The following is a 13,165-nucleotide window of genomic DNA, read 5'->3' on the forward strand; positions in this document are numbered from 1 at the left end:
CAAGTCGAATGTGCTTCTTGTTGTTTTTGGTGGGGTTGGCTGACTAATCGGTGCGTCGAGCGAATGAGACTCTTAATTGTCAGAAACACTGCACACTGGATCTTGTGGAATTGATGGGGTTGTAATTGCTTGATTGTATTGCCCTCTTTCTAGGCTCTCTGGCTCTGCCAGAGAGCATTTCTTATAGCCATGGCCAGGTGGCGAGGTTATTGCGCGTCTGTGGCTAATAGTGACAAATTCATGATTCTAGCACCTTCTAGAACCCTCCTTTTTTCTGACAGCGACTACTCACACGCGAGCCAGCCAGCCGCATTCAATGTGCGGGGCATATAACCAACCAAGCACCCAAGTTCTAGACCCTCTATGATTTTTCTCCCTGCACCTGTTCCTTCACCGTCTCTGATCCTTTTTATGCAGAGATGAATGGACTCTCGATCAGGCGCAAGCCCTTGGAACAGAATCCGGCGGCAGCATCTTCACCAAATTCATTCCAGCGCCCTCCAACCTTTCCTTCAAACTTCACAACACCCACCTGTCACGTACAACGGTGTCCTCAAAATTCGGTCCAAAAAGTGATGCATTTAGGAAAATCCTCTCCAGTGCAAAAGGGCCTACTTTGTGCCCTGTTGCAGCGAAAATTCTGTGCAGGGTTGACGTACGCCCCTTACTACATTAGGAATAGTTGCAAGCCACTCAGTCGTTACTGTGAGCCCTATTGCGTGCGTGACACCACCCAGCAATAGCGACTAGGCTTCATCCCGATCATAATCCCTTGCCGCGAACAGCTGGTCCTGCCCACCAGCCCCATAACAACAACTAGCCTCCATTTCGGCGGCGGTCAGCATCCTGAGCGTCATTCAATTCAGCGGGGGCCTCCTAAAAACGGTGCGGGAAATTCATCAGTCGACGACCGGGTTATCGGCTGAAAACACAAACATTGAGCTCAGCTGTGTCCAGCTTGATCAAAAAGCCAAAAGCTTGGCCAAGTTTGCTAGAGAGAACATCCAGTCCTTCCCGTCAGGTGAGGATGGCGAAGAACTGATTAGGATCTCGGAGAAATGCGCGGGTGCATCTCAAGAGATCTTGCATTCGCTGGACCAAGTTCGCGCCAAGTAGAGAAAAATTCAGAGCGAGTCAAGTCGGCTGGAAGATGGGCCTGCCTTCTAAGAAGTTCGCTCAGGTGAGAAAGCCGAAAGCATTCAACGTCGGCGACTTAAGACGTTCGAGTCGACAGCTGAGAGAAGGCTCCGCCTGTTCATTGACGGCCTCGACGAGTACGAGGGTGACCACACCAAAATAGCCTAGTTTCTGGTAAGGATCGCAGCACATGATTACGTCAAGGTTTGCGCGTCCAGTCGCCTATGGGTCAAATTTGAAAACATCTTCAAAGGCTGCCCGACCCTACGCCTCCAAGACCTCACCAAAAACGACATGGAGATATACGTCAGCGGTCGCCTCAGTGTCAGCAAGGCCATTGTCATGCTGCAAGAAAAACAGTCGAATGAGGCAAAAAGGTTAATCTCCAGTATCGTGAATATAGCAAGTGGTGTGTTTTTGTGGGTAAGGCTGGTGCTGAACTCGCTCATCAAAGGCTTGGACCTTGACGATGATTTTGAAGATCCGACAAAGAGGCTTCGGCGCCTTCCGCGCGGACTTGAGGAGCTCTACGCCCGCATTCTGAGGAGAATTGACCCGTCCTTCTATCTTAGTGAGGCAGCCATGCTCTTTGAAGTTTTGCGAACGGTGAGGCAGAACGAAAACTTGGCAATGATCCAGATCAGAGACGACGAGTGGTCTGGGTGAGTGATGAGTATCGCAGTGCTCGCACTAGCAGACAGAAAGAACACTAAGCTCCTCCTCGATAAAAGTTCCTGGGCGGATTCAAGGGAGGCTTTCTTAACTTCTCCATGTCTCTAGACAGACAAGCGGCTGAAGTCAAGATGTATGGGTCTAATCGAAGTGAGTGGGCGCCCAGGAGAACTACCTCAGCGCCACACAGTTTCGTGCATCCACAGGACGCTTGTCGACTTTCTTGAGAAACCCCAGACCCGCGTCATAATTCGGGACTCAATCCAGGACAAACGCTTTTCCTCAAATCTGAATCTGGCTCACGCGTGCGTTTCCCTGCGAGGGCCTAAATGAATGTGGTAGGTCCGTGCACTGAACCGTGCACTGAACCGTGCACTGAACCGTGCACTGAACCGTGCACTGAACCGTGCACTGATTACGTAACAGGGTCCGTCGCAAGTTCTCACATTAATAGCGTGGAAAGTGGGGAGGACAGGGGTTGTTGGTCCAACCCCCTGTACGGGCTAGAAACTCTCTGAACTGGGCGCGGAAAGCTGTTGCGTACAACGGCACGTAGAAATGAGCCAAAGAGTGCTTGCATTGTCTGTCTTCAAAGAAGGGGGGCATAGCCCAGATACCCTACTTGTATGCCTTTTCGGCTCTGCTGAACTAAGCCACACATGGCTTAGCGTGTGCGCCACGTAAGCAGAGCCTCGGCTTCTTGCCGCAGAAACCCCTCCGAACTGGGCGCGAATAGTCAACCGAATTTGACGTCGACGATGGTCGCCTGTCGCCTGATGTCTAGAGTCGACTAAATCGCCTGCGCCGCCAGCGTCACCACAGCGGTCAAATCTCAGCCGACGCTCGCACGGGTCAAAGGCCAATCAATAGCTATGCCTCTCGGCGGGCTGAGGCGATACATCATGGGCTTCTTGTCCAGAAGGTGGTTCCTCTCCGCAGCCTTGTTTCTCGGCATCGCAGTCATAGCCAGCATGTGGAGAAGCCAATCGGACCGCGAATACATCGTCGCGGACACAGCGCTGCCCGTGTCAACGTTGAGCAAGTTTTACCAGTTTCTCGCGAGCCACAGGCTGTCCAACGGCCAGCTCTTGGCAATGCCCGCGCTGTCGCCCGACGACCTAAGGAAGTTCACCATGCCCTTCAATGAATGGGCGCCACCGCCCTTCAACAACAACACCATCCGCAGCGACTCCGCAAGCAACCGGCTCATTATGTCCATCAGCGGCCTGGATCAGTTGTTCGGCATGGATCTGGTGGACCCCGAAACCCACCACATCAAGCAACGCCAGTGGCTTGGCTTGGTCCCCCTCTCAGACCGACGCTGGGCGGAGAAGCAACTGGATGCACCCGAGAACTTCGACCGCGCCCTCGAGCACGTCATGAAGGCTGCTACCGTTTACTTCAGCTTGCCCGGCAGCATCCGCAAGATGCGCCGCGCCTTCACCAATGCCCACAATGTCCTCACCCACTTTGACACGGTCCTCGACGCCCACTACAACACCACCGCCACGGGCCCCCCATCTCCCGTCCCTCATCTCCCGTCCCTCGCGTCGCCGACCTCTGGTCCGAGTTCTTCCTCACCCACATGGTCTCCGTCGGCAGCTGCGCTCACACCTGGGCCTCTGACCACCTCGAAACCCTCGTCGACAGCCTCTTCGCTCAACTAGAGTCCGCCCCGACCTTTCCCGGCGCCACGCAAGCCAGCCCGCAGCAGGATGCCCTCTTCACGCAGTACGTACGCCTTGCCAATGTCGTCGCCTACGTTGACGTAGCCACCCTCGTTCCCCTAGCCGGTTACGTGGTCTCGCTCCCGCACTGGCGCGCTGCCGTCTCACCGCCCATTGTCGACTGGCCTGCTTACGACGGGAGCACCCCGCTGGTCCCGGGTAGTTATCCCGCCGACCTCAGAAAGCGCCTGCTCGCCTATCAAAAGCGGCTCGTGTACCTTGTCCGAGAGACCCTGACGGCCGAGATAACGGCGCACCCGCCTATTTATAGTGGGGAGGGTACGTGGTCGCTGGACGCGGTAGTCGGGCCACTGCGCCTACAGCGTGAGGCGTATGCGCGTGGGAGGAGAGAGCTGTGGGGCCAGCCGGCGCCATGGCGCGAGGAGATGTGCATCGGGTCGCTAAAGCTGTGGATGGAGCCCGCGAGGGTCGGGACGCCGGCCAAGTACGACTCGTGGGGATTCGTCGGGTATCGGCTTTGGTACCGACAGTCGGCAGCCGAGTGGGAGAGGTTTATCAGCAAGTTTAACCACGACGTTGCTGGTTGGGGAGCTGGTGTCGCCGGGGTTGACGAGGTCAAATCGAGGGCCGAGATCAGGTGGGTGGATGGGAGCGAGCATGGAATTGCCGAGGGGGATGTCGAGGGGGCGAGGCAGCACTTCAAGACGCTGCAAGAGAGCGGCTGCGGCGGTCTCAACACCCCGCCCGCATTTCTTGTTGCCGACCAGATGTCCATCGATGCGTACCTGCAAGACGGCTACGCCGTTCCCGGTCAGGGTCGGCAGCTCATCGACGAGGCCGACCTGGCTCCCTTTGTGACGCTCGCTGCTGCAACCAAGCCCGAGGCAAACCGTCCGGGTCCTATTAGTGGGAGTTTGCCCAGATTCGACGGGACCGTGAGGGTCCTGGGGTCAGTTCTGCTTGACGATGTATGGCATAGTGTGCCCCACCTCAGCGTCGAGGACTTGTGGAGGATAGCCGTCCTCCATCCGTCCGAGGTTTATGTAGGCGTGGTGACAGAGTCCCAGGTGAAGAACTGGGCTGCGTCCAACAAGAGTGAGGATGGAGGTGCCACGTGAAGTAGGCGTTTAAGTTGAAAAGAGATGGAAGCAAGAGCTTAGGTAATGAGGTACTGGGCTATAGGTAAGACATAGCAGGAGGATTTTGACGTGGCGTCTGACCCGGATGTACTTGCCGCAGTCTCAAATCATAAAATAGGTTACCTGACTAGTCAGGAAGGGGCCAGCTGAACGGATGCCTCCGGCGGCGCCTGCCGCGGGCTATCCTCGCTTCGCTCGACGGAATAGGTGGCTTAGGACTCGGCTGGGCGCAGCGCCGGGCGCAGTTGAAGCTGCATTGTACCGACCATCTGAAGATGCAAAGAGACGTGCTCAAATTTATCAATTTGTAACCTCGGCCAGAGAATGCTTCCACTCAGAGCAGAACCTAGCAGGTCCAAGCAGTCTAGACAGTCCAGACACACCAGACGCACCAAAATGTAAAGGCAGGTTGTGAGCACGATTAAGATGAGGGCTCAATTGTGTAGCGTTTCCGACAAAAGCAAGTCCTCACAGAAGCACAGACGGGTATTACAGTGGCACTGCAGGTTGCTACTACTATAATCCACAGAGCCGAGTCTGAACAGTAGGGCTGTATTACTTGCGTGAGGAATCCCGGATCCCACACTCCATCGCCGACACGATGATTCTATCTAGAAACACTACCTGCGGCCTTGTATGCTGGCGTCTTGCATGTCTATAAAAGCCGCCAGGGTAAGCCCAAGTTGCGGAAATCACAAGACAGGCAGAACGGACAGCGACAAAATCACGAGAATTGATGGAATTCCCCCATCACTTCAAACCATACTCCCTAGATAAAGACGGTCAGTATTACTTTTTTCCTTTCATGCTGCAAAGTTCTAATAATCAAAAGGCCGGAAAGACAGCGTTGGCAGTGGTGGGGTTGACTAACGTTGATTCGAGCTTCTCTGCATAGCCTCCACCGCCGGTTGACTCCTCGTGTTGGCCCCCCGCAGGTGAATCCATCGGCCAAAACCACCATGAACCGTCTAGAGGATGTAGGTTGTCCAGCCAACAGTTGACGTTGGCCAGGCTGGGCGATGGCGAGTAGTTGAACACGTGAAGCCCATCTTTCCCCTTTGCGAAACAACGGAAGACGTTTTCTCGACTTAACATATCTAGCCGGATAGTCCGTAGCTGCTCGCTTTTGGTGACGTATAGGTTGAAGGTTCCCACCCAGCGGGACTGGTATTTGGGCTTGTCTGGCAGCTCACGGAGCTCCCATATACGTTTCATAGTATAAGGCTTGCGGATTTCATCCCCTGTCGTAGTGTAGAAACAGCCTTCAGGTACGATATTAGATGTCGTCCAAAACAGCCCTTGACGCATCACCCGCAACAGGTCGTGGCATTGGAAACCGCAGGTGACTTGCCAGTCCCTCGGTGCGCCCGGGGTTTCGGGATCAGGAAGTAGTTGCATATTAATACGGTAGTCATGCGTGTAGCTCTGGGGTTGCGAACCGCTACCAGTAGCTTCGTCTTCAAGTTGTGCGTTGGTGGCCATTGTAAATAAATGCGATGAGGGTTACAACTTGAGTGACAGGTATAAATGTAAGAGTACAACTTGGGTAACAGGTGCAAAATTCGAGGAAGGGTACAACTTGAGTGACAGAGATTTATATACTGAAATTCGGTTTAGATTTGACTTTACCAGGTCCGTAGAATCATCCTAGGTTCGATGATTTCTTTTTCTTTGACTTTAAAAAACCCGCCGCCCACACTGGAAGGGCAAGAAGAAGCTTTAGGAGCGTGCGAATCGTATCAAGGTTTTCACAGCTACGGTAGAGCGATTTTAGGCCTTGACTCCGAAAGGGAATTGCTGTCAGAAAGACCATACTACTTTCGGCATAGTCTAGGGTCAACACAGGTCCCCGACCTGCGGGCGCAGACCTTTTCTTCTTCCTTACATCAATCAATACACACACTACGAGTAGCCTCATTGTTGACTGCTTTTGCATGTATTTGCGCATGAGAATTGCTGGCTCGAGGCGAGCAAGTGGCCCGTCCACGAGTACACTGTGATAATGGTGGACCGCTGACAGGGTTGTTATTACCTAGTGAAGGCGATGATGACGGCGTCGGGAGAACAAGAGTGACGGAAACGTCCTAGAAGGTCTAGGTGAGGCTTTCCTGCAGCAGCTAGGCTGGCGTTATGTTGGTTGGTCTTGCCATGGTTTATTTACCTTTCGGTTAGGTAGTCGCACTCTCTCGGCAAGCAGGTAGTTCTTCCCCTGACTTCAGACCTTGAGCTTGAAAAACTACGGGAAGGAAACCAGTTACCAAGGAGTCACTGCCCCCATCAGGATTGGGGTTGGGATTGGAAAGAACGGATGGGCGAACAGATTCTCATTAAATCGGCCTTCTGCTGCCTTCTCAACCTTCTTTTCCTTTTCTCTTTTTTTTCCCCATGCCAACAACATTATAACAGAATCGTACGTGTCCATCTCCTCATCCCAGCCCGCTGTACTGTTATCTGGATTGACTGATTCGTTGAATAGACTATGATGCACAATTATTTCGGCATTCGTTGGTGCTGGGCCGCCCCCCGCCAGCCTCTCCTCCCCATTACAAAACCCCCAGGCAGTAAACCCACGCCCACCACCATCAATACCAGCGCCAGGGGCCCGCCAACCACGACTGGCACCTCGCAGAACCCCAGCCCGCCCGCCACCCCACCAGACCCGGCGACAAATACCACACCATCTTCCCTCAATGACAACTCTGACGACCATGACTCCGAAGGGTCCGGCTCGGCCGCCCGAACCCCAGAGGTAAGCCCTAGTTTTTTCCCTTGTCAGCACATCTCTAAGAATCACAATGACACAGGAACATCTCTCGGGGCAAGACAATTCTTTGGGACGGTCGGACCCTGCAACGAGCGTGGTCGCCGAGGGGGAGGTGGTGTCAAGCCGGGTCGAGGGGGGGGATGGGCCTGTGGGCTGCGAGGTCTATGCCAGTGGTTGGGGGACCTTCCTGCTAGTGTTGATGACTGTAGTGGGGGATTTTGCCCTGGGGGTGATGTTTTGGAAGTTCTTGGGGCTGGGCTTCGGGTGGGGCTCTGGGGGTGGCGCTGGGGGCGGGAAGACAAATATTACTATTGTAGATCTTTAGATTTTTTTGGTTAGTCACCAATTTTACCACGGCGCTAGCGCTCTAACCATGTTTCATCATGCAATCCTGATTTCTGCCCCATAATCTCCCTATCGTAACCAAGTCTTAATAATACGTGTCACGGTCGCCACAGGCTCATGTGACAGGATTGATTCTATTGGCTGCATTGTGTTTAGAGTGTGGCCTGTGCGCACTGAGCACCAGCCCTATTTCCCCGCGCCCTGCGCGGACCCCGCGATAGATTCCTTTCTCTTCCTTAGCTTTAAATCTGCATTTGTTACTGCCTTCAACCATTGACTCCCTACTGCGTAAGGCGGGCCATCGCAGTCGATGTACTTTGTATCGGAAGTAGAGTTTGTTTTATTAAGATTATAATCGAGCGGGAGGGAAGCTAGCTGCTTTTTACACTAGGTATGCCCAAGCGCTCTTCCTACGCACCGATTTACGAGGCCTAGAACTAGGCCTACTATAAACGTGCTTGATCTTGGACCCCTTGGTTATTCCTGTCACGGCACGGCCGAGCTATGGTTCGTGGTGCCGTAACAATCTTAGCTGTAGGCTCCTAACCTGCAGCCCCACTCTTCCCAGTTGGGACTAGTTGCCCTCTCACCCCACAAAACCGCCGCCTGCAGGACCCGCAGGCTTTTCCTTTTCCTTTTCCTTTCTTCAGCTTAGTTAGTTACGAATACAGTCAATCCTGTAAGAGACGGTAGGTACGCCTGATCAAGGTGGTCACAATGCAGGCAAGAAGGTAGGGGAGCAATGACTTGTATTGGTGTAAGACTTCAACCTGGCCCTCGCAAAGGAAGATGGGCGAGGGCCATTGTTTATATACCTGCTCAGGGGTTCGGCCCGGGCATCAGTCTGCGGTCGTGGCGCCACGGCGTAGCGTATGCCAGCTGGCAGTGTTCTAGCCAGTTGGTGACAAGTGGTGGGCGCGCACCCTGTGCGCGCAGTTGGTGTTTGGGGTGTCCTTTTCCTTACAAATCCTTACTTGCAGCCTTACCTCTTATATTTACCTGCCTTCACAGCACCCGCATAGTACTAAACCCCTCACACACACGCAAACGCTACACACTTCTAATTCTCAGGCCAGCGAGAAGCCGAGCTTATAGCGGTTCATACTTACGGCGATGAAGGCCAGGATGTTACGAATCCCGGTTCGTACTGGGTCTACTGCAGGAGCGGGGAGCTCCGGGAGCAGTGGGGCCAGCCTAATCAGTGGGGCCAGCTAATCGTCTTTCAGCATGCAGGTTGCTCAGCGAGGGGCAGACGCTTGGCACTGAGCAGGAAGTGCTCAGCGCCTCAACGGTGCTCGGCACTAAGTGCTTGGCACTGATCAAGTAAGAGCACCAGTAACCGCACTTTCTTTACCCAAAATCCCACCACAATATGGCGCCAAAGTCGCCACGACACGCTCAGCCCCGGCCAAGGTCCAATATTCGTTGAGGCAGAGGATGCCCACGAGATGCTGGATCGAGAAGTGATTCCCTCACAAGACCCCCGCACATTCGCTTGCGCTGTCACTTTGGTCAATGGCGAGTGGGTGGAGAGTACAGAAAAGTTTGGCCATCGCCTTTCAGACTGGCAAGTGTCGGAAAAGGTGGTCCCCATGTCATTAAGCTCGCCAGTTACCTTCAGAATTACCACCCGGACGTGGACCAGGCACGCGCATTTCGTTTGCGAAGCTGCTGACAAGGGCATCTGCGTGGTTTATCACACTCCGATTTACACTGTCCGGTTCCGAGTACTGGTGTCTTCATGTCAGCCTGTGCCGCAAGGAAGTTGTATTTGACAGCCGGTGTCCCTGCCATTATTATCTGAGCCGCGAATATGAAAACCTTGTCATGGCGCATTCGAGTCCGACCGATTCCTCCTCTATAGGACGACCTCGAAGCAAAGGTGTGGAATGTCACCAAGAAATAATGGTATTTTCCAGGCCAAAAATGCGGCCTACACAATACTCGTGGGACTGGTCGAGTCTATGACAAAGACTGGTTCGCATCGCCCCGGGATGCAATTTGTTGCCTTGCTGCATCTAATCTACCATATCAAAGATAACTATCGGAGGACCAAACTCGGGGCACACAGATGCTAGATTCCCCGGCTTCCTCAAGACGGTACCAAATGTATAGCCCTATGGCGTGTGGGCGCCTCTCTATGGTTGAAATGGATAAAGTGTCGCGGGAGGGAGAAAAGCGGGACCTAAGGCGACCAGGGGCGAAGCATCACAGCTCTCGGCAGAAGTTTTGATGTGAGAACATCAAGGGTCAAGAATTTGGCATAAAGAAGCCTTTACACCAGGCCTTAGCTAGGTCGCGTCCTGTCGAACATCAGTATCAGCTTTTCTCCTACAGCCGTACAATTACCCCAGAGCATTCCGTACGCCATGTCGACCAAGGGGGAGCCAAGAAAGACCTTGATTCCGGCGGTCAAGCCGTACTCGATGCAACATGGCAAGCGACAACACATACCAGTCTCCGGAGTGACGGGAAACCCGACTTCACGATACGGCCTATCGCCAGATGGCCTGACGACAATCGAGCTACCTGCAATACCTTCCTCTGTAGACCCCGATCATGCAGCAGGCACCGGCTTTGTGATAGATAGGCTCACCTCGCAGGCTGCTGCTTCTCGGCAACCCACTCTCCCGCCGAGGAGGCCGAAGGCTGCACTAGTCCAAGGCAGGACGCCACAGACCCTGGGGTTGATGCCGCAGAGCCCCCAAATCTCACCATCTCGGAGAAATCAAGAAACCGAGCGCCCACCCCCGCCGCTCCCCCCTCGTCGAGGCACGACTGCTCCAGGCTCGACGGAGGCTGGCCATGCGGCCAACCCGGAGGAGCTTTGTAAACCCTGCTCCGATATCAACTTCAGCCAGTTCGACGACTTGCTCACATTCGACTCTTCCGCCGAGTCCGAGACAGCACACGTGCTGCACCTCAACACGCTTCTTCAGAGAAGAAACAGCTGCCGCTTCTGCAGCCTGCTCTTCCAAGCCCTCTGCCTGCCGGCCAACGACCCCCTCAAAGATGCCGAAATCCAAGAGTCGATTCAAAAAGAGCCGTACTTCCTCGAACGGCGCAGCCCAGAGCGCCCCTTCTACGTCGACTTTGCCACTTGGGCGACGGGGCGCGAGAAGCTCAAGTACCACTTCAAGAAAGCGGCCGAGGCAAAGTGGCCGTTTGGCGTGACGCACGACAGTATCACGGTCACTGACAGCGACAAAAACGACGACGGCACCAACAGGCCAGCCGCGGACGGCGGCGGCCCCGAGCTCGACTTTGAAGACGACGGCGACGACAGCCAAGCCGAGCGGGCGGCGCTGAACCAGGGGTCGCGGGTTGGCCTGGCGACGGCGCAGCACTTTGACAGCAACCCGCAGCGGGGCAAGTGGTACGGGTGGACGCAAGCCGTGCTGCCCGACTCGGGGTGGCTGATGGTCATGTCCAAGAACAAGATCCCGGCGGCGCTGCGCGTGGTCGTGTGCGGGCCGGCGCACCCTGACGCCGGCGTCATGCAGGTCAAGTTCTGGGGCACGAGCCGCGCCATCGGCCGCCAGCTCAAGATGCTCAGCCACTTCCACCTGCGCGTGGCCTCGCCGCGCCTCTCGGTCGGCCCGGCCCAGCAGCTGCGCTACGGCCTGCTGCTCGACAAGCACCGCATCGACCTGGGACTCTGCCGCCGCTGGCTCGACCACTGCACGGCCTCGCACCGCGGCACCTGCCAAGCGCCGCGCTGGGCCGCCACGCTGGAGAAGCTGTCCTGCGGCACTGGCTTCTACTTGATTGACGTCGTCAATAACACGCTGGTGCACAAGTCGGCCGCCGCAGACGAGTGCGCGTACGCGGCGCTCTCGTACGTGTGGGGCCCGCCCGAGCGCTTCTCGAGTCTCCTCTACCTGACCAGCGCCAACGCCGGGTCCCTCCTCGCGCGCCGCAACAGCATCACGCCGCGCGTCGGCCAGACCATCTGGGACGCCATGGCCGTGGCGCGCGCGCTGGGCCTGCGCTACCTGTGGGCCGACCGGCTGTGCATCGTGCAGGACAGCGCGGCCGACAAGGCGGCGCAGGTGCGCCAGATGGACCGCGTGTACGGCGGCGCGGCCATCACCATCGTAGCGGCGACGGGCGCACACCTCGACGCGGGGCTCGCCGGCGTCGGCGCGCCGCGTGCCGTGGCCCAGCTCGCGCGGCAGGTCACGCGCCGCCCGCCCGTCAACGTGCTGCTGCCCGTCGCCACGAACCGCAACCGCGACGGCGACGGCACCACGAGTCCATGGGCCACGCGCGCCTGGACGCTGCAGGAGAAGCTGCTGTCGCGGCGGCTGCTGGTGTTCCGCGACGGGGCCGTCGACTTTTGCTGCGCGCGCGGCACGCTGCACGAGGACATGTCGGCCGCCGACGCGCACTCGGACCCGCCGCCGGTCGGGTGGCTGGCGCTGGCCGACACGCGGCTGGTCTCGGGTGTGCTGGAACGGCGCGGCGCGGGGCCACGGCTGCTGCGCGCGGCCGCGTTCGCCGAGTATGCGCGCCTCATCGAGGAGTACACGCCGCGCCGCATGAGCTTCGGCGCCGACGCTGTCAATGCCGTCGCGGGCCTGCTCAAGATTCTCATTACTGACCAGCAGCAGCAGCAGCAGCAGCAGCAGCAGTGGCAGCGGCGGCAGCAGGAACGCGGTGGGCGCCGGCCGCTGCTGCTGCACGGGCTGCCCGAGGAGTTCTTCGACCAGGCGCTGCACTGGCAGCCTGCCGTAGGGGCGCGCCTGCGGCTGCGGCTGCGGCCGGCCGGTGCGTTTCCGACGTGGTCGTGGGCCGCGTGGGAGGCGGTCGAAGAGGATGGCAGTGGGTCAGGCAGTCTTGGGGGCATGCGCTACGAGAGCCCGTTCCAGATCCACACGAATGCGGCCGGCGCGCTGCTCAAGGTCGTTACCGGCGACGGCGAGGACGACAGCAAGACGCGGCGCCTGCCCGAGGAGGAGCGCATGCGCCCGCTGATCAAGTGGTACATGTGCTTCCCTGGCGACACCCCGAGCGAGCCTGGTTCTCCGACACAACTGGGACACGTACCGCCACGGAAACGGCCCCCGCCGCCGCCACCGCCCACGCGACGGAGCAGCCAGCTCGTTGTCGCCCCGGGCAGATCACCACCACAGCAGCCACTCGAGCCGCGCCCCCCGCTTCTCCCGCCCCGGCCATCTCCACGGCGAGCCACCTCACACGGCAGCAGCACCGTGGCGTCGCATCCACAACAGCCAGCTCCCCGTCCCCATCCCCATCCCCATCCCTCTCTAAATCCCAGCCCGGGCCCCTCGTCGCCCCTCGACGCCACCCTCGCACCCCTGAACCAGGCAACGTCTGGCTTCGGCCTTGCGCTGGGCCCAGACGTCGACCTCGACTCGTGGAACGCCGCAGTACACCACGCGACGCAGGGTCTGGAC

The 13,165-nt window shown here is 57.1% G+C and overlaps 5 protein-coding genes across 5 annotated transcripts; 4 read left to right on the top strand and 1 right to left on the bottom strand.

The window, feature by feature from the left end:
* Positions 1–1,317: 1,317 nt before the first annotated feature.
* B0T26DRAFT_650568 (uncharacterized protein) lies at positions 1,318–1,803 on the top strand (the record flags this gene model as incomplete). Its single annotated transcript, XM_060438193.1, has 1 exon — positions 1,318–1,803. A coding segment is annotated over one exon (486 nt), but the record flags the coding sequence as incomplete, so codon positions are not given.
* A 977-nt stretch (positions 1,804–2,780) lies between these two features.
* B0T26DRAFT_648853 (uncharacterized protein) lies at positions 2,781–4,615 on the top strand (the record flags this gene model as incomplete). The annotated part of the gene is made up of 3 exons (XM_060438036.1): positions 2,781–3,451; positions 3,514–3,652; positions 3,722–4,615. The coding sequence occupies 3 exons, from the start codon at positions 2,781–2,783 to the stop codon at positions 4,613–4,615; spliced, it is 1,704 nt and encodes a 567-aa protein (XP_060294778.1).
* Positions 4,616–5,386: 771 nt separating this feature from the next.
* On the bottom strand, positions 5,387–6,118 carry B0T26DRAFT_677790 (uncharacterized protein; the record flags this gene model as incomplete). Its single annotated transcript, XM_060440145.1, has 2 exons — positions 5,387–5,405; positions 5,508–6,118. 2 exons carry the CDS (start codon positions 6,116–6,118, stop codon positions 5,387–5,389), a joined length of 630 nt encoding a protein of 209 aa, XP_060294779.1.
* A 2,344-nt stretch (positions 6,119–8,462) lies between these two features.
* B0T26DRAFT_717494 (uncharacterized protein) lies at positions 8,463–8,710 on the top strand (the record flags this gene model as incomplete). Its single annotated transcript, XM_060442330.1, has 1 exon — positions 8,463–8,710. A coding segment is annotated over exon 1 (223 nt), but the record flags the coding sequence as incomplete, so codon positions are not given.
* A 2,445-nt stretch (positions 8,711–11,155) lies between these two features.
* Positions 11,156–12,148, top strand: B0T26DRAFT_628651 (heterokaryon incompatibility protein-domain-containing protein; the record flags this gene model as incomplete). The annotated part of the gene is made up of 1 exon (XM_060436230.1): positions 11,156–12,148. A coding segment is annotated over one exon (993 nt), but the record flags the coding sequence as incomplete, so codon positions are not given.
* Between the last annotated feature and the right edge of the window lie 1,017 nt (positions 12,149–13,165).

This window comes from Lasiosphaeria miniovina (assembly GCF_030549165.1).
Source record: "Lasiosphaeria miniovina strain SMH2392-1A chromosome Unknown B0T26scaffold_5, whole genome shotgun sequence".
NCBI classification, from domain to species: Eukaryota; Fungi; Ascomycota; class Sordariomycetes; order Sordariales; family Lasiosphaeriaceae; genus Lasiosphaeria; species Lasiosphaeria miniovina.